Raw genomic sequence first — 23501 nt, forward strand, 5'->3', positions numbered from 1 at the left:
AATTCTATGGTTAAACCTAACGCCCCAACAGACACATTTTAATAATATTCAAACTATAAATACCTGCATGGCAACCGGAAAATCGTTCTGGGCCTCTGGAGGGAAAAACACGTCGACGGCTTTCTTTGGAAACGGCTGATTACCTGACGGAGGTGTTCCAACTTCAATAATGTGCAACTACATTGGGGAAAAAATACACGAGTGACTTTAAATTGACACTTGTGTAGACTCAAAGACATAACTAAAATTCATTCCACGCAAATGTTCATTTTAAAAGAACAACCAGACCTTTCCTCCAGCTTGTCCCCGAACAGCGAAGCAGAAAAGGGTGGATTCCTCAGCATTTCCCTCCATTTTAAACTGAGCAAATCCAGCAGCGTGGCCTTCGATCGGCTGCGACACCTTTCTGTCCACTGAGTAAAGTTGCATTGCACCCACAACACGGTTTTGCTTACAGGAAAAGGTTTAAAAATGGCATTTCAGCAGGAAAACGACAACCACTTTGACATGCAGGTAAAAATGAGAACGGATTGAAATCCGCAATTATACAAAATCAAATTGTTATTTGTACCTGTGCAGAAATTCCAATCAGAAGCAGCCATTTCTGTTTGGCGTCAGTGCGGTAATTGATAATTTGGCAGCCTGCTAAACTGGAGTGTCGGTCAAAGACTTTGATGGGCTGCGAATCTCCTTCCATACTCCAGTGATAGACCGCATTGTCTGTCACAAGTGCTACGGTATTGAGAGAGATCCACTTCCAAAACGTAACGTCCTCGGTCATGGTGTGGGCCTTCATCTTGCTCTTCATTTCAATGTTGAAAATCTGAAGGGTTTTTGCCGCTGAAATTCAGGAACAGGGGTCATTTGAAAAAAAACTGTGACCATTTTTTTTGTATAGTTTATGAAAGGTGTGATTTAAACTAGCTAAAATACAGACATCAAGTGCAATGCTAACAACATGTGTATGTGAAGTCGTGAGTGTAAAGTAACGACAAAGATATGGACAACATTACAAAGCAGTTACAATGCAAAAGAAACAGCTACAGGGCAAACACTGCAAACATTTACAAACATCAAGCTGAGTTTAGATCTGCATTTAGTAGGACAATTTTTATTGTTCTAAATCTTGTACGCTTATCAATTATTAATTAGTAAAGAACTCGTATGCATATACTCTGCACTCCAGAAAAAGATAATGCAGATTGTTTCATGTAAAAAAATAAACATTTTTTTGTATAAAATTCAAATCCATAATGTTATTCTTGTATGCAATCACGAGTCACCTTACCTCAGGTATAAGATAATTTTTTTCTCGCCTAAAATGTGTAATGCAATTAGCTAAATCTACAGATATGTACTGTACTTTTATAAAAATACAGTGTCCCCAAAATGCATTAGGACACTTAAAGCCACACTTAAATGTATGAATATTACTACAATAAAAATAAAATAGTAGCATTTATTTCAAAGTTAGCAGAAGCACACTTTTTAATCAAAGCAAATCACTGAAATAAAATTAAGAAAGTATTTGGACACTTTCTGGTTATCAATTGCCTTTAGAAATTTTGGGGAGTAGACTTCAAACAGCCACTAAAAATCTAATTAGATCTGAGAAAGGTTGGAGTATGATTTGTTTGCACTTATCTTGCCATGGCAGTCAAACCTTTTAAGTGTCCAAATATTTTAGGGGGCACTGTATATTTGATTTAATTTCTGTAAACCACTTTAGGCTATTTAACAAAAACTAAATACAAAAAAAAAAAAAAAAAACTCTGGCCTTGTACATTACAATGTCATCGGGGGGAAACACCATAAATTCTGAATATTATTAAGAAATGCATTTATTATATAATCTCACGGTTAAAAAAAAAAAAAAGAGTATTGATTCAAAAAAATATGAACGCATTTAAAAGTTTAGGGTCAGTAAAAAAAAAAATTTTTTTTAAATAAGTTTCTTGTGCTTATCAAGACTGCATTTATTTGTTCAAAAAACAAAACAAAAAAACAGTAATAACCACAATTTAAAAAAATAGTTTTCTATTTAAGGATTCAAGAATCAAAAACTTTTTGTATCAACCAGTAATAGAAATCTGTCTGAACGGCACACATACACAACACAAAAATCACACACAACAGAACACTATTTATATAAAGAAAACCCCTTTAAGCATGAATAAACAGAGACTAAAATACAATATACAACTATAGGGCCTTATCTAAAACACATAATGCAGGAATTTATTCCTGTGATGCAAAGCTGAATTTTCACATGATCCTTCAGAAATCATTCCAAAAAGCTGATTTGCTGCTCAAGAAACATTTCTCATTATAATCAATGTTAAAAATGTTACTTAATTTTTTGTTTTTTAGGATTTCTTCAGATAAAAGTTCAAAGGAACAGCATTTACTTAAATCTTTTGTAAAACGGTAAATGTTTTACTGTAATTATTTTGGTCAATTTAATGTATTCATTCTAAAGTATTGATATCTTTCTTAAAACAACAACTCTTACTAACCCCAAACTTTTGAATACTCAAGATTTAAAAAATTATTATAATCATAAACAAAACAGAACTGCAACTATAAAACAATCTTACAACATTCGGTATGTGAGGTCATAATCCACTTTTCACTCTTACAGCTGACTTGCGGAGTGAAGTATATTTAGGAAGTTACCTTGCAAATCTATCAGTTTACAGACATATCCATACTTTGCATTGCATAAACAGTAATCTGCCAAGCGCCAAAACAAAAATACATAAAGTGCTAAATAGTGTTATTTCAACTAACAACAACAAAATGTATTTAATTTTACACTAAACATGGAAAATCAGGCTGTTGCCATGTTACATGCATGTTACACAATCTCAACCCCCTCTGTACATGGCTAACCTATCATTCAACAAAAGCATTCAGATTGACCCCACATTTCACGATTCAAAATCCCACAACTCAGGATAGATGAAATTCAACTCACCGTCTGCAAACATAAGAAAGCAGTAAGAAACAAAAAAATAAAAAAAGAACAAAAACAAGCAAGAACAGACAAAGCATTTATGATGGCAAGACATTTCCAATAAGCATTTTAAAAGCTATTCTTAACCCAAATATTACAGCAAGAAGCTTTAATACGTAACGAGACAGAGATGGCTGAGAATATGAACGAACTTGTTGGAATTATGAAGGGTATTTTAAAATAATTACGTCATTTGACATCACAAAAGTCTCATACTATGTTACACTAAACTGTCTCGTTGAGAAATATAGTCAGTCAAAGATACTGTATTCATCTTATACATTGAGGGGGTGGGAGGGAGGAGGTTGCAGGAACACACGCCCTTATGGAAATTTCTATATTCATGCCAAAAATTATCATAACATTTCATTAATGCCATGCCTTAATGTGTCCCCCCATTTTCCAAATGGCTTCAGTGCCCCTGTGTCTTACCTTTAAGAGCAATGACTTTGCTGGCTGGGTTCATGATGGCACTGTCTGCAGAGATGGGCCTGCGGATGGGGGTATTCGGATCACTCATGTCGATGATCACCACCTGGGCCTGTTCGCCCACCTTCTCCCGGATGCAGATGAACTTATCCGACTCCATCGTGAGGGTGCTGAACCCAATGTTCGCTGGGTTTATACCCAGGTTTTGGAGCTGTAAGAGGTTGATAGGAATCATTTACCATTGTTAAATATGACAATAGTATTTTTTAATATTCATGTGACTTATTTTTGGCATTAAAATGCTCTCTAGTTAGGCTTTATTTTTAATACACTGCCTAGAGGTCATAAATGTGTCTGCTCTGAGTCTATTTCAATGATTATGGGATGTTTTGAGATAAAAATAGGGATCTACGGGTCCAATCTCACAAGCCCCATCATCCTCCTGTTATGAGGCTGCGAAAATGACACAGTACACTATAATGACTCAGGTCGGGCCTGTTGATTACATTAACTATCCCAGATGAATCACCTTCGATAATGAATGCGATATTGCGTAGCTTGTCAGTGATCTACGGCTCTGTCTATTAAATGCCGCTCCATTTGATAGCAGTTGATGTCGATTTAGCGGTAATCACGGAACCAGATTTACTGCCCTGCCCTATGCATATATACACATTTTTTTTTAACCAAAAGGGCTGGGTTGGCCATTTCAAATAATTGATTTTAATGTAATATAAATTCTTAAGTTCCAAAATCAATCATTTAGCATATGCAGTTTATATTTGACGCATGATCAGAACAATAAGTTTTATGCTTTACTTTTGAAATGAAGTCTCAGCTTTCAAAATTCTGTCCATTTTATCACGAAGTAACATATTTGATTGTAATTCTCTTTAATGTGTAATGTGGCGACTAGTATTTCTCTTCAATACTAGTTATAGCATGAAATAGACATGAATGAACATCAGAAGGTGTGTTGAAAGAAACATGTAATCGCTGGCGTTTCAACCACAAAAAGACTAAAACAGCTTGAAAACAATATCAAGAAAAATTTAACTCAGAAAAGCCATTTAATGTCCATAACTTGTTTGTTAGGTAGAAAAATAATTCTAAAGAGAAGAATTCTGCTAAATATATGCAACATATTTATACTTGACCTGTGAGGGAGGTCTCATTTAATATAAGTTAGGGGGAAAAACAACTGCTGTAGAAACATAAGTATACCACTAATAAATGTAAAATGTTTGGATAAGTTTCCTGTACAGTTTACAACACTAGTAGACTGATTTTTTATTTTTATTTTTTAACTTCTGTATCTGATATGCATCAAAATCGAATTAAGATCTGAATCGACTAGTTAAATATGCGAATACACACTCATATATTTTACATATAATTTTTGCGTCATTGGGACTTTAGCTTATTCACAGTATCCCCCAGAGTTAGATAAGCCCATACATACCTTTTTCATTTCTGTGCGTTCTGTAATAAGTGTTATTTGACGCACCCACCGTTAGCCTAGCTTAGCACAAAGACTGGATGTAAATGGATAATGGTAGCATAGTAATCCCAATAAGTAACAAAATAATGCAAACATTTTCCTATTTACATGTTGTGATCTGTATAGTCACAGCGTGTACAAATAACAAGGCTATATGAGACAGATACCATTTTTAATCTTATAAATACTGGGAACTATATTCTCACTAGGCGTAGGAGCACAGCTAATGTTACTTGGGCGGAGTGATTAGCGCAGCACCCGAGACGCGGCGAGGAGCAGACAGTTCACTCAGAGTTGGAGTAATAGTCAGCAATTACTAGACAGTAAATTTATAGTTTACAAACATGGGTGTTCGCTGTATTGTAAAGAGCTGCGACAATAAACAGGGGAGACCAGGTAATACTATGATGTTTCATAGAATTCCAACCAAAAACGCTGACCTGATGAATCGATGGCTACTTGTTCTGGGTATAGTTCCAAACACACCTGTAAACACCATCACGAAGTATTTCGTTTGCTCTGAACATTTTACTGTGGACGACTATTTTGAAAAAATGCAAGTTGCCACACGGACCATGAAACGTGTGCTAAAGGATACAGCCATCCCATCGATAATAAAGACAGGACAAATTGGATCACCTGTTGTTGCGGTAAGTGTTCCGTTATGTTTTGAGATGACTAACATTAGCCATACTGTAACAGTGCCATGCTAATGTAATATAACCTTACTACTGATCACTGCATGTACCTGCACAGGCTGTGTCCAAAATCCTAGTGACCTGCCTGACGTTACTCAGGCTGCTTATCTTCAGCATCATGAGCTGGTTCGATTCGAACATCGGACGTTTCGTATTCTCTGTCTGAACGGCGGTTACGAACTTTTAAATTCAAACACCCAGCAGTTTTCAGAATCATACACGCATTACATTCGCTGGTTTAAAAGATGCTGATCGACAGCTCGCGAGTTTTTTGGTACAGAGTCGTTGAAATGGCTGGGAGGTCATTCATTAAGCTAGCGCTAAAGCTAACGAGCTCTGTTACAGCAGAGCCGCCGATTATTAACGCTGTGACCGAGTAAAAACCCACCTGCAGGTGCTCCTGGAAGCGGATAGGCAGGATTTGAGCCATGGTTTGGGCTTTCTGTTCTCAATCCTCCCGGCCGGACTCCTCGAAAAATTTCTGCCTGGCTTTAGCGCGCGACGACCTCCTCTCCGCGGACACCCCCGAGTCAAAACCGATCAAAGGCGGGTCTGTCGGCTTGATTAGACAGAGAAATCAACCGTCGTGCTGTCGTCGTGTCAAGCCAATCCGCCAGATGGTCGGTGTGTTTTTTCTTCTCCCCTCTCTGCGCGGATGGGACTCACTCAAACCCGCAATGGCGGCGGAAACAGCTCAGACTGAACATCCGGAAGCAGCGGCGGAAGGACATTCGCGATTTCAGCGCTTTTGTCAATCAAGCGGGCGATGCGCGAAGCTCTGATTCGATGTGTGTGAGCGCTCGGGTTGCTGATGTTTTAGATGTGATTAATGAGCGCAGGTATAAGTAGTCTAGTCGGTATTATATCATTCGTTTCATTTTTGCCACATCATTCAGTTCTTCATACTCTATGTACGTCAGTTCCGGCTGCGTCTCAATCAGCTCCCTTGTTCAGTAGTAAGGGCACTGATCAGGGAGTCGGCTATTTTAAGAGCTGTCTCAATCGCGAAATCCTTCCAGTGCACTGGGAGCGTCCGCTTCCTGCGCTCCCTTACCGGAAATAACGTCACATTTCTGAAGCACTTAAAGGTCCCATGGCATGAACATTTTACTTTTGAGTTTTTTTCATCATTAATATGATTTCCACCAGCATTGATTCGAGTAACGTCTCCTTTTTTTTCATTACAATATATGTTATAAAAACGTCTGAGTGCTGCCATCTTCCGGTTGAACGGTGGCTGCGGTGGGACGTAACGTAAGGAGTGACAGGTGACGTAAGCAGTTTCCAGCTCTCCACGCCCTTGGCAGTATAAAATCATCTTGTTCCGTCAAAGTCAGTGTAGGGAGGAGCTGAACTCGCAGCGCCGGATGAAACTGTATGAAGCCTTGGTGCGGGTAAATAAGGAGAATTTATGTTGGTTGAGAGGTTATAGAATAGGAAGTGTCAATGGTCCATTTCAAGATAGATGGCGGTAATGCACATATTTGTCTGCGATCCGCCGTAAAAAAAAAAAAAAGCAAGAAGAAGAAGAAAGTCAGTGTAGTGAGTCAAGAGTTGGAATTGCGAGTATTGAAAACAATCAGGAGGATATAATGTGTTAAGCGTCTATTTAGCATAGCATTTATAAAGTTATTTAGAATATTTCGTGTAGCCTATGTAGTAAATTAGCATAGTTGTTAGTGTAACGTTAGTACATTTACAATTATTCATTTAGCAGACGCTTTTATCCAAAGCGACTAGAAGCATAGTTATAGTATTGCATCAGTTAGGATAGCTTAGTTAGCGTAGATTTGGCTTTATTTAGTACAGTGGTCAGGATGGTACGTAAGTGTAGCGTTGCTGGTTGCAACAACACTGCTGGACTGCATAGTTTTCCAGCAGACTTGAAAATTAGGCGCCAGTGGTTGCATGCACTTGGCCTGGAAGACCGCGAGTTCCCGCCTAGAGCTGGAGTGTGCAAACTGCATTTTACGCGAGATTGCTTCTCCAACGCAATGCAGGTGGAAATGGGCTTCTCCTCACAGCTCATGCTGAAAAGCGACGCAGTGCCTTACGCTAACGTTACTCCTCCTGCAAGGACTCCACGACCGCAGCGGCGCCCCGGGGTGAGTGATCATATATACAATTTATGATTTGTCAAAAGTTAAGCCTCTGGGGTCGACAAACGGGCAGGTGTTGTGTTCCCGTGGAAAAACTGTTCCTGTGGGTGGAGTTTACATGAATAATCATTAGTTCCCTTGTTGTGGGCGTGTCCTTGAAACCTTGCAAACAAATGGAAATATCAGTGCACGCTCTTACTTGTTTAATGGATTATTTTGAACAGTTAATGAAGTTTCCGTGTTCTACATTATGTAGCATTAACTGCAACAGTACCAACACAATGAATAGTTTGTGTACTATGATAAATTGTCTAATGTTTTGCTTGATTAATCACAGACACACAGCAAAACAATCAATAAGCGAATAATCTATCTTACGTAATATAGTTTTTACTATTTGGTGTATTTTGCTTTTTATATATTTCATATATGCTTTATTTTTAATAGTTTGGTTTGTTCCCGTGGGTGGAGTTTACGTCATTAGTTCCCTTGTTGTGGGCGTGTCCTTGAAACAACGTGCAAACAAATGGAACTGAAAATATCATCAGTGCACGCTCCTCAAATCGCTACTTGTTTGATTGATTACTTTGAACAGATAATGAGGTGTAAGTTTTAAGCATTGAAGCATTTCAACAGTGTCAAAAGTTTTATTATTGTGTAATATATGATAAATCGTCTGTAAGCTGTTTTGCTTGTTTGATTCCAGGCACACTGCAAAACAACAAGCGAATAACCTATGCTAACCTTGGGTGATATAGTTTATAATTTTCTGGATGTGTTTAGCTTTTTATACATTTAATTTGTGGGGCATTAATTGCTTTTTGAATAGTTTTATTAGCCTATAATTAGGCTACTGGTGACTATTAATGCAGTGTGTTCACAACTATGCTTGAAACAAATGTAGCCTATCTGTTTATTAAATATAAGCCTAGCTATCCTTGTGTCATTTATAAACTCTTGTTTAGTTTGTATGTATGTAGCCAGTGTTTCTGTCACCTAATAAGCTACATACACACTGAAAACAAATTTTCTTGCAGTGAAAATGCTAATATTGTAATCATTCTAATTTGTAACTGATTATATAAAACAGTTCATAAACCTTAAAGCATTGTTCTGAAGTGGCCTTTTTGGACATAAGTCAGCAGCTACTCTAAGAATATTATTTTTACATTTGGATAAGAAATCATATGTCTTATAAACAATGTTATAATATTGCTTTGATTTGTTTTTGTGATGTTTCCACATATATTGATCATTATGTAAAGCCACTGTCTGTTTTAGATTGGATGAGAGAGCTGAAGTCACTGGTACAATAGTTGATCATTTTATGAACTGGACATTTATGGATGCTGTTCTCATCGAGAGAAAATAAATATCTCAGACACTGACTTAATTTTGCATTGCTTCATTCCTCATGCAAACATTCACACAACTCTTCTTGTATTTTCAATTTGAGTTATATTCATAAAGCAATTACTTCCATACTTATCATAGTAACATTTAATTTATATAATATCTATGTGATCTACAATATCATTGAGTATAATTTTAAACTGTAAAATTAAAACACTTTAAAGATAGTATGTTATTTGTTAATCTGCATGTCATGTTACTATTAATACACATGATAGAACTGTCAACATTAAAGTGTGTTATTAAATTAGTGAAATATTTAATTACATATTTATTTAACTTTAATTACTCACAGAGGATATTAATCTCAGTAGGCGACAAGAGAACAGAGTTTGGCTGAAAAAACACATTTGGGTTTCAATGTATGAAATGGTTATAAAAATGTGAAAACGATTTTGAAGAAGATGTTCAAATGTTAAACATTATTTACACAGTGGATCACTATTCTCTATTCTTAAACATGACATGAAGAGGTTGTTTTTCAGTGCCTATGGTCAAAGAACAAACACAATGTATGCTTAGATATGATATTCATTATTATAGTATTTATTAGTAGTTCTTTCTCAGATTCTCTAAACCGTTAAGCTCTGTATTCAACTTAACTAAATAAAACAAAGAAAAATGTGTCCATTTTAAAAAGACTGTTCATTTAAATTATAAAAATTAACTCGGTTATCTTGTTTCAATGTTGCATGAGTCATTCTGTAGAAGATATTTAAAATCTTCTAATAGGAGGAGATATGTATACAAAAAAATAATGTTCTTTAATAATTTCATAGATATAATTTCAGTATTGTTATTCAGTAAACATGCTTATCTTCTATCTTATTATGACTTGCACCTGGAATATATGCAAAGTAATAAATCGAGTACTAATTTGACCTCACTGTCTCTACACAGGCCAGCACATCAAGTGCTTGTATTCAGCTGCCTCTGTCAAGGGATGTTTCCTGTCAGACAGACCCCCTGGAAACACATACTGTAGGCACACAGCTCCCCTTAAAGACTCTGCTGCCCCACTTTAGAAGTGAAGGTATGTACCCGCCATCTTCACGACATTTACTTTTGATCTAGTTAGTAAACATTTTCTGGCATTTCTCTTTGCTTTCATTAATTGTTGTTTCATTAGACTCGGCCACAGGTGTCCAGGCAAATGTCTCCTGCAAAGATTTTGGTGTTGGGACATCCAATGCAGACCCTTTGGGCCTGTCATCGACACCTGTGAAGAGACCTCGTCTAGACCTCGATGAACAGCTGGAGGACGATGCATTGGAGCACAGCTCTTTAGAGGAAGCTTTAAAGGGACAGGATTCCGCTTCGTTAGACTCTACACTTAAGTCGTAAGTTACTGAGTGTGAAGATATATGCGTGGCTTTCATTCTAACATAAAGAATTAGTCTGTTGTTGTTTATAGCATTACTTTTAGGATTGTTTATGTGCATAAATATTATTTAACCAGATGCAAACAGGGTGCTGGTTTAAATTATAGTCCAAATGAAAACTCAATCTGTTTAACTCAAAATGAGTTTTCCTTTCATTCTGGTTTGATATAGAGCAGATTCATCCACTCCCACCCACAACAGCAAAAAGTACATAGTGTACGAGAGCTGCATCATGGAGTTGTTTAATGTATGTCCAGTCTGCACCCGGGCATGTGATGTGAGGACCCAAAGGCTGGGGACATTCCTGTCTGTGAAGCAGTGGTGTCCCCGCTGCACATTTACAAGACACTGGAATAGCCAGCCTGTCATTGGGAGCGTGCCGTCTGGAAATCTGCACCTTTCTGCCGCCGTGTATCTGAGTGGTGCATCTTTCATACAAATCGAAAAGGTAAATCATGTGCAACTGTAGTTACTTTGACTGTGAATTACTTAAATTTGGATCAAATTACATGTATTATTTATCCCCCACACCAACAGGTCTTCAAGGCAATGAAGCTACAGTTGTTTAGGTATGAAACGTTTCAACGCCACGCCAGAGCTTTCATTGAGCCGGCAGTAATTCACCACTGGAAAGCCACACAGGATGTGATTCTGCAGTCGCTGAGTCAGGAGGAAAAAGTGATAGTTGGTGGTGACATGAGAGCTGACTCTCCAGGTATTGATACTTTACTGAAATAGTGTATTTTATACAGGGTATGGGTGTAACGGTACGCAAAAATCACGGTTCGGTACATACCTCGGTTTTAAAGTCACTTTTCGGTACAGTAAGGGAGAGAAATGCAAATATTAAACTGCAAGCTCTAACCTGTTAACATGGGAGTAGAATTAAAAACAGACACGCCACGCAGCTGAGACGCTTGCACCACGCATCCAGTGATTCATCGGCCTGAATCAGCTGCAGGGCGGGATTTGCGCTGAATGCGAAGACTTCCTCCGTTTAATATGTTCGTTTGGAAACACCAAAATGTACTTATTTTCCGCGCACAAAATATTGCATTCCCTCATTCGGTACACACGTGCACCGTACAGAAAGCCCTGTACCGAAACGGTCCGGTACGAATACACGTTACACCCCTAATACAGGGGTTACGTATTGTTTGAAGTTAAAATGAGTGACCTAAATAAAATGCTAGACATAATACCAAAGTATTGAATGTTGATCACTAATGTAACTATTTGATCTAAAACAGGCCACTCTGCAAAGTACGGCAGTTATGCAACGATGGATCTCCGTACTAACACCGTTGTGGACATTCAGTTGGTTCAGGTGAGCCTTAAAAAATTATTTCGAAAAGTGGTTATTGGTTTTAATTTTAAAAGCAAAGTTCTTTTAATTTATTGTTTTTCTGTGTTAACAGAGCAACGAGGTTGGTGGTAGCTGCCACATGGAAAAAGAGGGCCTGAAAAGGAGTCTAGCTTTACTGGAGTCGCGTGGCATCAATCTTGATTGCATCGTCACTGATCGCCATCCACAAGTACAGAAGTTCCTCAGAGAGAGAAACATAACCCATTACTACGATGTCTGGCACATGGCAAAAGGTACATTGTCAGTGTCAATAGTCCATTACACCATACAAAATTTGTACACCATACTTTCCTTTCTTTGAGTTTATAGTAGGGCTGGGACAATGTTCATCGACCGGTTTTTATTTCTCTAAAAAACGTTTACAAAACGTTTACCTTATGTGCGCTGAATATACGCGATGGCCAGATCAACATTCTGTCCAACGTTATATAACCAATCCAGGGGTTTTTCTGCATTGATCTTTGTTTTTTGGCGGCTCTCAAAGCCTTATTTGATGGATGAGTGATGTAGAATAGAGTGACTGTTGTGCCTGACAGGGCGCGTACGAGAGAGAGCCCCGGCTGCGCGCGTGCTCTAACAGTCTTCAAACAACATGAGCGCTTCTTGCTCTCTCTCTAATCGTTAGATTAATCGATTCATCGAAAAAATAATCGCTAGATTAATCGTTTAAAAAATAATAGTTTATCCCAGCCCTAGTTTATAATGATACTGGTGAGAAGGACCTGATGTTAGATTTAGTTTGTGTAAATATCCTATTCGGTAAAAAGACTTGTCCTTATGCTACAATAGAGTAATCACTCAGTTTATGAGTATCTTAACTAAGTGGAATGTATTTTGCTTTAATTGTAAGGAATTTCCAAGAAACTGGAAGCAATCAGTAAGCAGAAAGACTGTGAGAAACTCAAGAAGTGGATGAAAAGCATCATCAATCACATATACTGGACTGCAGCTAGCTCAACCTCCGAACCAGAGAGGATTGCTAAGTGGACCACGATCCTGAACCATGTTCGAGATGTTCATACACATGAGGATCCTCTTTACCCCAAGTGTGAGCATGTGATCCGCAAGACAACTGACAAGAGTAAATGGCTCCAAGCAGGTATTTAATCAATATACAGGCTAAACGTCAAAACAATACAGTTATTTAGTCACTTTCAGAAATTGACCAGAGATCATCGTTGTAATATTCTCTACTGTATTGTTTTCTAATATGATATTTTCTAATTGTCTGCAGATACTCTAGCTTTTTACAAGTTGGAGAAGTTGCTGACAAAAAAAAGAACGCTGAAGGATGTTGTAAAACTGAGCCCCCACCACCAAACTTCATCTTTAGAGGCTTTCCGTGCCGTCATCCTTCGCTTTGCCCCAAAGAATGTTGTCTTTCCTTTTATTGGGATGTTGTGCAGGTAAAAGAAAGTTTGTTTACTCGATAATTTTGGGAATTGTAGCCTAAAATATATTTCAATATTAACACGTTTTGTCTTGTACTTACAGACTATACCTGGCTGCTATGCATTATAATGAAAATGCGGACCGACCACAGGCCGAAACGGAGGAAGGTGTACCTGTCTTCAAAATCTCATTTCCGAAGGCTAGGAAGGAAGAGTGCAGAGTTAAACCTCAAAAGACACAGCCGACCTTTGGTAAGGGTTCAGATCGATTCAAACAACACATCTTTTCTGGAATTAAAAAATGTATTTATCTTGATGAAGAATCAATTAAATACAAAAACAAAACCCAACCAATTAAAAAGAAAAAAAAAGTTTGTGCTTGTGTTTTATGATACAGGTTATGTTGCTGACACGATGGACCTCATTTTTGAGAAAGTCTTTGTTAACCCTGTGCCATACACCGATGCGCTGTTGGCCATCCCTCTCCCAGAGGACCTGAGTCCCTGAGTTTGAGAAGCTCGATGAGGAGGAGGTCATTGCCAGCTTTGTTTTCTGTGGAGGACAGTTTAAACCATACGTAGTGGCCTTTCTTCATCAGGAAATTCACACAAGCTGGAATAATGACCCGGATTCTGCGTCCCAGGAGTCCTCAGCACCAGCTCACAAACGAACGATAGGAGAGATATCTGTAGCCACTGAACAATTGATATTTAGTCTGGCAGAGATCTAACATTGTTTGTGTTATTATACAAATATTCCTTTGCTCCTATGGATCATATTCAATGCTTGTTTTGTAACATTTTTCAAGTTTTTTTTTTTCTCTGTTGTAAATAAATATTGACACTGTCTACACTACTGAATGAAAATTAGACACAAGGTTGGTTGTTGGAATAAACAGTCAAGACTCAAAACAAGACCGTATTTCTTATTTTATTAACTTCAGTAACCAAGCACAGCTTACTGGTGTATTCCTCTCAAATGTAGAGGACCGTAATCAGCTCGGTGTATCTGCAGAGAGCAGACAGGATACGATCCAGGATGGTCAACCAAACGTGTGAGCTGTTCTTTGACCTCCCGTAGTCTTCTCGTAAGACGTAAAAATCTCAGTATCAAAAAAAAAAAAAGTTTATTTACATGAAAGATATAAAATGTGTTTATTACATATTGTGACTTGAGCCATATTCAAAATCCACTGGGACCGGTGCTGTGGCAGTAAAAGGTGATTAAGTTCTCAAATCTGAGATAATAAAAATCTTTCATATTTGTATTCCGCAGCTGCAGAATCTGTGGTGAATATTTGATCCTCTCATGTGCCCTTTCTTTGTAGCCGATGCTGTTTTCGCTCCAAGTAGCGAGCTCGAGCCTCTGTTATTGAGCTTTCATCGTTTCTCTTTTCCAATTTCTTTGCTGCATCCTCTGTGGCTTCTGTTTCAACACAAAAAAAATGTGTTACAAAAATATGACAATTTGACTTCCTCAAAATGCTCAGCCTCTTCAAACGCACCTGCTTGTCTTTTTGCTGCCTCTTTCTTCTCCCACTGGGCCATCTCTTCATCGGTTACTTCTTCCCTAGCGACACTACTCAGCTCATAGACGTCGATTTCATGCAGCTTCGGCAACAGGTCCTGCACCCACTCGTAACGGATGGGACAAACTGTTCTCACGTACACCCGTGAGGTGACCAACACGTCATGGAAGATGATCCAATCCAGATGCAATTCTTGACCAAAGAGCTGAATAAAAGTAGTTACAGTAGGTGTTAGGTTAAAACAATCGAAAAGGAAAACAGACTTAGAAATTACATGAATGTGAGAAAAATAAAACTTTTGCAAGGCTTTATTTCCTTACACATGATGAGGGGTGAATGAGAACGCTGGACCCATGTCCATCCATGGTGCAAAAAGATTTCCCAATAGATCTGAGGAAAACCGTACAGTTTAATACTGGCTTTAATGAATAGACTTTATGTGATGAAATAACAGCGTGGTGCTCACCTCCTGGCTACATTGGTGAAATAACCCAGGCAAAGGCACTGCCGCAGCAGTTCACTCCGGCTGCCTTCAAACGTCTCATGTGGAAAGTCGTTCTGCTACATAAACAGTCAAGAACTAGTACAGATTCAACTAATAACAGTAAAAGCAAATAGAGTTGTAGAGAAACTCTTACCTGCTTTAGGCGTAGGAGAATCTCTCTCAGTTGAGTCTCAACGCTGAAGGCTGACTTCACTGCTCGCCAGTGGATCCAGTGCTCTTTGCACCAGGCCGATGGATTGTCACTATTAGAAGAACCAAAGAACGAATGAATGGCAACATTTCACATGATTTCCATAAAGAGCTGTGGACTTATTTAGTCATTTGGTCAGTCTTTATGGTCTACCTCGCTCTGCACTTCTCAAACACACAGAGCAGCATGAGGAAATCATTGGAGCTGCCAGCACAAGCTGCTATTTCTTTATGTCTGATCTCTGCTTCCTTTTGTCCTTCTGGTTTACCTAAAAAACAACAAGAAGCAACATTTTATTTATCTAATACATTAGATTTAACAGGAAGTGACATTTTATTTTAATGTAAAATACTGTTAAAATATTAATATTGTGGAAAAAAGTATCAGTTACCATTTAACTTATAGTGAATGTCTGCATATAAACAATAAATTATAATGTTGTAATGGCCAGTTTCGTTTATAACAGTTTTAGGTTTGTCTTATTTCTCATATACTTACACAATGCAGTCGAGAATATTTTACAATAGGCCATTTATCAGTTTTCAGGCCATAATGTTAAAATAATTTCAGAAATGTATTATCAGTGAATCCTTATTTTTACCAGTACATTAACAGGATTTTTTAAATATATTAACAGGATGTGCTCAGTTAAAACCGATTATGTGACATGGAGTAACTACCTTAAAGTTGCAATGAATCCGAAGGAGCAACAATTTATAATTTTTTTGTACTGTGGCACATCAAGTGTCGTAAAAGAAGAAAAATGTAAGGGCAGGGACTTGGCTGTATTCATCAGTTGTTGATTAGATTTCGAGATGTTAAGTTTTAAGCCTTCAACACACTGCACAAGTCACTAGGTGTCATTATTGTATAGTCTGCATACATATTTGTATCCAAGTTTATCAGATCCATGTCACACAGTGTGATGTGTAATGCTCTTATAAGATTGCTGAAATCATGCATAAGAGGATAAAATGATTGAAGATGTCCTGCATACAATTCCAGAGAGAATTGTCTCATTTTATATTACAGGAGCTCAAAAAGTGTCAAAATTAAACACTAATATTTATTTCATGCCGACTTTATGTAATAGACGTGTGATGACAAACAGAAATGATTACCTGGTCGAATGAAGATGTTCTCCACTGAGAGCATGGCGGCCGCAGGCAGCATGATGTCTTCACAGCCGAGAGCGGCTGCTTTGAGCAAAGCACGAGTAAGATTAGGAGGAAGAGGAAACTCCACCATCAACCTCCCCAACCTGGTCACGTCACCCCTCCTGCAACAAAAAGACGATATTAGCACTTAAATTAAGAACTGAAACAGTGAACAATATGTGCCATTAAATAAAAAAAATGTAATTACATTTATGCACTTTTTTTCCAAAGCGACTTACAGTGCATTCACGCTAAAATGTGTACTCTGGGAATTGAACCCACGACCTTTTGCACTGCTAACGCAATGCTCTACCACTGAGCCACAGGAACACTGATGTTCATATTGATGTACTGTGAACATCAGCAGGACCGGGGGCAAGATGCAGCTGGCAGTATTCTACAGTATTCTCAGCTTTTTTCTCACATAACAGGCAACAGTTTGTGGAACGCATGTCACTCACCTGTCAATAGCATCATACTGATACAGCTGTTTCAGAGCGGTCAGGATAAACCGTTCCTCTGGACTGTCCAGGTAAGGAAATCTAAAATAACGTAATTGGAAAAAAGTGTTCAAATTTAAATTATTAACAAACCAATTAAACAATCCAAAAGGAATGGAGACTGGCAATACCTAATCACATCATGGATACCGAGACATTTCAGCGTGAGAATGACAGACGTTAGACTGGTCCGCTGGATCTCTGGAATGGTGTACTCGGGCATGCATGTGTCCCAGAAGTCTTTACTGTAAATCCTGAAGCATTTTCCTGCAGCGGTTCGTCCAGCCCTGCCTGCTCTCTGCTGTGCCTCGCACCTGTGTGGAAACATCATCAGAACCTTTGTTAAAATACAATAAATGAAAAAAATATATATATTGTTTGGATAAGCTAGTTAATTCCTCACTAAACAGTTAAAATAGTACTGTACAATTAGCATAACACACTTTTTGATCACAATAGTCACAGAAACATATAGTAATAAAAAAAAAGTATAATAAAAAAAATTCAACAAACAATAAAAGGTATATATAAAAATTATATACATTTTTTTTTTTTTTTAAATCAAGATTTTCACAGGATACTCACTTTGATATAGGTACCACTTCCAAAATATCCAAACCAACATTTGAGTTGTGATTCAGTTGTTTCACAAATCCACTGTCAACGATGTATCTACAACACAGAGAGAGAAAATAATAACACTACAAGAGTTCCTCTGGGCATAAATACATCATTTTTTATATCTGCATATTTAGTCATTGAGCAAATGATGGTTGTTTAATATCGTACGACTTGTATCTACCTGATTCCATCAATTGTGAGTGAAGTTGCAGCAATATTCGTCGCTACCACACACTTTCTCACCCCTTTCGGTGGAGGCTGGAATATTTGCCTTTGCTGATCTGTAAAAAAAAACATGAAATATCACAAAACATGTATTGAGTACTCCGTGATTAAGCACGAAATTTCACTCCGTTACGTCTTTTAAGACAAATCTAAAGGCAGGCTAACCTGTTGGCATGGACCCATATAAAGGCAGGATAAGAAGCCCTTCAACAGTTTGGTCATGGACATCATAACGGTAGTCTAAGATCTCAGCCTTATCAAAGAGCAGATCACAGGCTTTCTCGATTTCAGACTGCCCTGTTCAAAACACAAGCACAGGGCTAAAAACAACAGAAAATCTGCAAACTACTGTAAAACTGAAACATCTTGTAACTATACATGACTTTGCTGCCACTTATGGTCATATAATATGTCTGTGCTGAATAAAAGTAATAATTTCTTGCTGACCCTAAAGATTTGAACAATGGAGTATTTACCTGTCAGGAAGACCAAAATATCACCGGCTGCTTCATTTGTGTGCACATCTAAAGCCACCTTTACCACCTATGGATATCAGACAGAACACATTTACAGTCTGGGAGTTTTGTAGTGAAGTAAAGTTTATGATAATGTATATTGTCCCCACACACCTCTTTGACATAGACCGAACTATCTTTGTCTTTTGGGCCAATAAGATTACAGAATTTCTCCTTGACTGGATATGTACGCCCAGGAATCGTGAATACTGGACAGTTCTCATAAAAAGAGCTGAGCTTTTCCGTTTCTAATGTTGCTGACATCACAACCACTTTGAAGGGGGGGTTACTACCACATGACCTTTTTGACAGAGTTTTCTTGAGTAACCCAAGCAAGACATCCTGCAAAACAAACCCTCTTATTAAAGATGTATGCATACATATATATATATATATATACACACACACATACACACCACAGTATTACCAAGGTGTTTGTGGATATTATATATATATATATATATGAAGAGTTCAGATGCAAAAGCCTCTAAATGCCATCTGAAATTTTCATCTAAAATTAGGATTTTTATCAGGCTCCTATATTTATGTTCAGTTATTTCACTTTAATAGCCTGGAAAAGGACCTGCACATTGCCATTAATGTAAAATGACTCATCCTAAGCATAGGAGCTTGATAAAAATCCTAATTTTAGATGAAAATTTCAGATGGCACTTAGAGGCTTTTGCATCTGAACTCTTCATATATATATATATATATATATATATATATATATATATATATATATATATATATATATATATATATATATATATATATATATATATATATATATATTATTAAGCACATTGGATTTACATGTTATTACCATCTGATACAAGCCTATTCGGTTGTTAAGTGATGACGTAAGAAGCGCTGTTTCCTGGTCCAAGCCTCAACTCACTTCACTTGAGAATACGACCTCAGCAGACATTTATGAGCACTGTTTATTCATATTGATCATTTAAGCTAAACGCTTTCAAACTTACGGTATACACAGCTGCTCACAGCGTCCCAAACACAAATAATTTTTATATATTTTTTTTTTATATTTATATTTTCATTGTCTGGCTATCTGGGACTTCGGTATGGAGTTAAAGGTTAAGATTATAACTTTTTCACTAATATTCTATCACATTGTGAGTTTATATTAGCACCTTTTGTTGTTTTCTCATGGTAACTGATAGAGCGTTTGGACACGGAAGCGCTGCTACATGACGTCAGACTTAACAAGCGAATAAGCTTTTTTATACAAGGAAACTACAAAATAAAAAAGAAATGATAACATCTTCCAAAAATGTAACTACGGTAATTTCCCAAGTAAAACCACAAATTTCAAATATATAGTCCACATACTGTATTCAGGCTCCTCTCATGGGCTTCATCCAGGATCACAATGCTGTACTGTGATAAACTGGGGTCTGCGAGAATCTCCCTCAGCATACAGCCATCTGTCATGTATTTAATCATAGTGTCCTGACATGAGAAAAATGCAAAAGACATTAAAAAGTACACTAAATGCATAATTTTGAAATAGGCTAGAATGTTGAAAGCATGATACTTTTTTCAGGGCCCTTGATGTATAGAAGATTTAAAAAAAACAGCGTTTATTTAAAATATATTTTTTGTAACATTATAAAATGTAAATGTTGCTTTTGATCTATTTCAAGCATCCTTGCTAAATAAAACCATTAATTTTCTTTTAAGAACAAATCGTACACAAACTACTGAATGGTAGTGTATATTATAGAAATTTTCGGCATAGAATATTGCAAAAATTCAAGGTACAAAAGCTCTCACTTTTCGGAACGTACTAATATATAACATTTAGGTAGTAATGTGAACATTTTAGGTAGTGATGTGTACTTTTAAGGTACTTAGAAAAAGAAAACAAAATGTATACATACGTTTAACTTTTAAAAAGGTACTGCCCCAGTTACAGCTTTTGGATCTATTTTTCTGAGAATGTCGATACAAACGTTGAAATGTTAAATAAGAGTGTAATCTCGTACCTTTGTTGAGCAGTCATCGAAACGCACTTGGTACCCCACCTCCTCACCCAGCCGGACCCCCATCTCATGGGACACCCTCTGGGCAACAGTGATGGCTGCAACCCTCCTGGGCTGAGTCACACCGATCCTACCATTCCTGCAAAGACCTGACGAAAACACACACAGACACACACACATATACACACACACACACACACGAGAACACACACGCGCACACACAGAGAGAGATGCTGCAGAAAATGAATGGATCCCACACACAGGAAACGAACAGACCTGCAGTTCATTAGTACGTTAACGTTAGTAATGTTCATTCATACCTGCTTTAAACAAGTACTGAGGCAGCTGAGTGGTCTTTCCGCAGCCAGTTTCACCCGTTACGATCAAGAAGGTGTTTTCCTTCACTGCCTGAATGAGTTTGTCTTTGTGCAGATAAATAGGCAGCTTTCTTGATTCACTACTGTGCTCTGTTTCTCTGCTCTTCTCTGATTTTGACATGTCTATGACCGTTCGTGTGCCGTTTATCACTTCCCAACGTTGCTCAGCGGTATTTTTCACCTCTTGCGATTTCTTAAAGCTCAGCTGAATATTAATAAGTCATAATCACACGTTATCTGGCGTTATAAGAAGACATTATACCATGCTGTTTACAAGTTGTTCGCTAGTTTACGTCAGCGTTCTTCTTCGTCTTTTCTGGAGTTTTTCTTGGCGGTTGGCACACGACGAAAATGTGCATTACCGCCACCAACTGATATGGAGCGTGGATCTGAATGTCTGCTACTTTTTTATTCCAAACAAAATAAAACTATATTCTCTCTATTCCAAACAAAATAAAACTATAAAACTATAAACCGAATCAACAAAACAAAAATTAAGACTCAAATCTTCTGAATCATATTGATTATTCTAAGAAAATTAAAAACAATTCCATAGCTCTTATCTCCTGAATTTTTTCTAATAATTTCTGTTACATCAAAATTTATTCTTTCCATTCTAAGGTTTCGGATCATTCCCCTACTTTTATTTACATTAGCGTTTGAACCATTGTGTCTATGGTTTGAACCATAGACAGTAAAAGAAATGGACACAGCGACCCCATTGGAACCATAGACAGTAAAAGAAATGGACACAGCGACCCCATTGGAACTCAATTGAGACAAATGAAGCCCCGTTTTAGCGTTTTTTAGCACTTCCGTTTCTGACGCGCAGACTCAAACGAAGCTTGACGACGTCAGCAACCTGTCTGACAGATGTATATCTTCTAGTAGCTGTGCGTGCAAACTGCCATCGTTAATCTTGCAGAGACGGCGAACTTGAGCGGGGAGTACTTTGTCGTGAGTGAGCAGGAGTAAGTATTCTGATTAATAATTTTGTATAGTGTTTTAAAATATAACGCCAGTACGCCATATTAAGTTAATTGCCTGCGAGCTTCTCCTCCTGTCTGTACGGTAATGCGACAGAGAGCCCAGTGGTTATGACGCAATCGTTAGCCTATTTTTTACAAAAACTGTTTATACGGGGCCATAATGTAACATAGAAGGTAATGGAGCCCTTTATACATTGTCGTGTATCTTTAGAAATAAATAATGGACAAACAGAGTCTTTAAACGCCTCAGATGTAAAGTTATTCGCTGTCAAAGTGACGCCAAAATGAATGGGAGTCAATGGGAATGCTAACGCAAGTGAAGTTCTGCTAAAAGATGGCAGCCCCCACCCGACTTCAACTTCCGGTCGAGTTCCTTGCCCCTTGATTGGAACTCAACTGAGACAATTGAAGCCCATTTTTAGCGTTTTTTAGCACTTCCGTTTCTGACTCAAACGAAGCTTGACGACGTCAGCAACCTGTCTGACAGATGTAAATCTTCTAGTAGCTGTGCGTGCAAACTGCCATCGTTAATCTTGCAGAGACGGCAAGCTTGAGCGGGGAGTTCTTTGTCGTGAGTGAGCAGTAGTAAGTATTCTGATTAATTATTTTGTATAGTATTTTAAAATGTTACGCCATATTAAGTTAATTGCCTACGAGCTTCTCCTCCTGTATGTACGGTAATGCGACAGATAGTCGAGTGGTTATGACGCAATCGTTAGCCTATTTTTTACAAAAACTGTTTCTACGGGGCCATAATGTAACATAGAAGGTAATGGAGCCCTTTATACATTGTCGTGTATCTTTAGAAATAAATAATGGACAAACCGAGTCTTTAAACGCCTCAGATGTAAAGTTATTCGCTGTCAAAGTGACGCCTAAATGAATGGGAGTCAATGGGAATGCTAACGCAAGTGAAGTTCTGCTACAAGATGGCAGCACGCAGCCGACTTCAACTTCCGGTCGACTTCCTTGCCGCCTGGTTTGAACCCTCGTCTCTTCTTACGCACACAGCTCGCGAAAACACATTAGCGCCACCAGCAGCACTGGAGGACATGTGGCTGCTCCGTTCACTGCAGGTGTTCAACCTGTTTTTATGCAGTCTATGGTTCAACCGTATATACACTCACCTAAAGGATTATTAGGAACACCATACTAATACTGTGTTTGATCCCCTTTCGCCTTCAGAACTGCCTTAATTCTATGTGGTATTAATTCAACAAGGTGCTGAAAGCATTCTTTAGAAATGTTGGCCCATATTGATAGGATAGCATCTTGCAGTTGATGGAGATTTGTGGGATGCACATCCAGGGCACGAAGCTCCCGTTCCACCACATCCCAAAGATGCTCTTTCTATTGGGTTGAGATCTGGTGACAGTGGGGGACATTTTAGTACAGTGAACTCATTGTCATGTTCAAGAAACCAATTTGAAATGATTCAAGCTTTGTGACATTATGCATTATCCTGCTGGAAGTAGCCATCAGAGGATGGGTACATGGTGGTCATAAAGGGATTGACATGGTCAGAAACAATGCTCAGGTAGGCCGTGACATTCAAACGATGCCCAATTGGCACTAAGGGGCCTAAAGTGTGCA

General features: G+C 38.0%; 3 protein-coding genes across 9 annotated transcripts in view; 1 reads left to right on the forward strand and 2 right to left on the reverse strand.

Moving 5' to 3' along the window:
• The window catches only part of cltcb (clathrin, heavy chain b (Hc)), a 24568-nt gene extending 17971 nt beyond the window's left edge, over positions 1-6597 (reverse strand). The window contains exons 1-5 of one of the 2 annotated variants that reach the window (XM_052617032.1): positions 6033-6597; positions 3449-3656; positions 572-840; positions 289-450; positions 64-177 (exon numbers count right to left, since the gene is read on the reverse strand). In XM_052617032.1, coding sequence (XP_052472992.1) covers positions 64-177; positions 289-450; positions 572-840; positions 3449-3656; positions 6033-6074 — 795 coding nt within the window. In that variant the 5' untranslated portion in view covers positions 6075-6597. The remainder of the gene's footprint in view (positions 1-63; positions 178-288; positions 451-571; positions 841-3448; positions 3657-6032) is intronic. The other variant, XM_052617033.1, reaches the window with a different exon arrangement.
• Positions 5201-14209, forward strand: LOC128029320 (uncharacterized). 5 transcript variants are annotated; one of them, XM_052617036.1, is made up of 11 exons: positions 5201-5596; positions 10057-10189; positions 10286-10496; positions 10710-10986; positions 11076-11253; positions 11789-11865; positions 11957-12137; positions 12755-13003; positions 13139-13310; positions 13399-13547; positions 13693-14209. In XM_052617036.1, exons 1-11 carry the CDS (start codon positions 5291-5293, stop codon positions 13800-13802), a joined length of 2043 nt encoding a protein of 680 aa, XP_052472996.1. In that variant the 5' UTR covers positions 5201-5290; the 3' UTR covers positions 13803-14209. The 5 variants fall into 5 exon arrangements, with proteins under 5 accessions (XP_052472996.1, XP_052472997.1, XP_052473001.1 ...); XM_052617037.1 differs by having other exon boundaries at positions 10298-10496; XM_052617041.1 differs by lacking the exon at positions 5201-5596 and adding an exon at positions 6997-7038.
• On the reverse strand, positions 14208-21279 carry dhx40 (DEAH (Asp-Glu-Ala-His) box polypeptide 40). Of its 2 annotated transcripts, none has more exons than XM_052617035.1 (17): positions 20863-21279; positions 20546-20691; positions 19890-20009; positions 18651-18878; positions 18498-18564; positions 18187-18318; positions 17978-18077; positions 17761-17847; positions 17307-17489; positions 17137-17217; positions 16640-16797; positions 15672-15786; positions 15462-15570; positions 15290-15381; positions 15144-15213; positions 14800-15028; positions 14208-14720 (listed from the first exon to the last, which is right to left on the reverse strand). In XM_052617035.1, the coding sequence occupies exons 1-17, from the start codon at positions 21038-21040 to the stop codon at positions 14602-14604; spliced, it is 2214 nt and encodes a 737-aa protein (XP_052472995.1). In that variant the 5' UTR covers positions 21041-21279; the 3' UTR covers positions 14208-14601. The 2 variants fall into 2 exon arrangements, with proteins under 2 accessions (XP_052472995.1, XP_052472994.1); XM_052617034.1 differs by having other exon boundaries at positions 15290-15384; positions 20863-21278.
• Between the last annotated feature and the right edge of the window lie 2222 nt (positions 21280-23501).

The sequence above is a fragment of the Carassius gibelio genome, chromosome A15, assembly GCF_023724105.1.
Source record: "Carassius gibelio isolate Cgi1373 ecotype wild population from Czech Republic chromosome A15, carGib1.2-hapl.c, whole genome shotgun sequence".
Taxonomy (NCBI): domain Eukaryota; kingdom Metazoa; phylum Chordata; class Actinopteri; order Cypriniformes; family Cyprinidae; genus Carassius; species Carassius gibelio.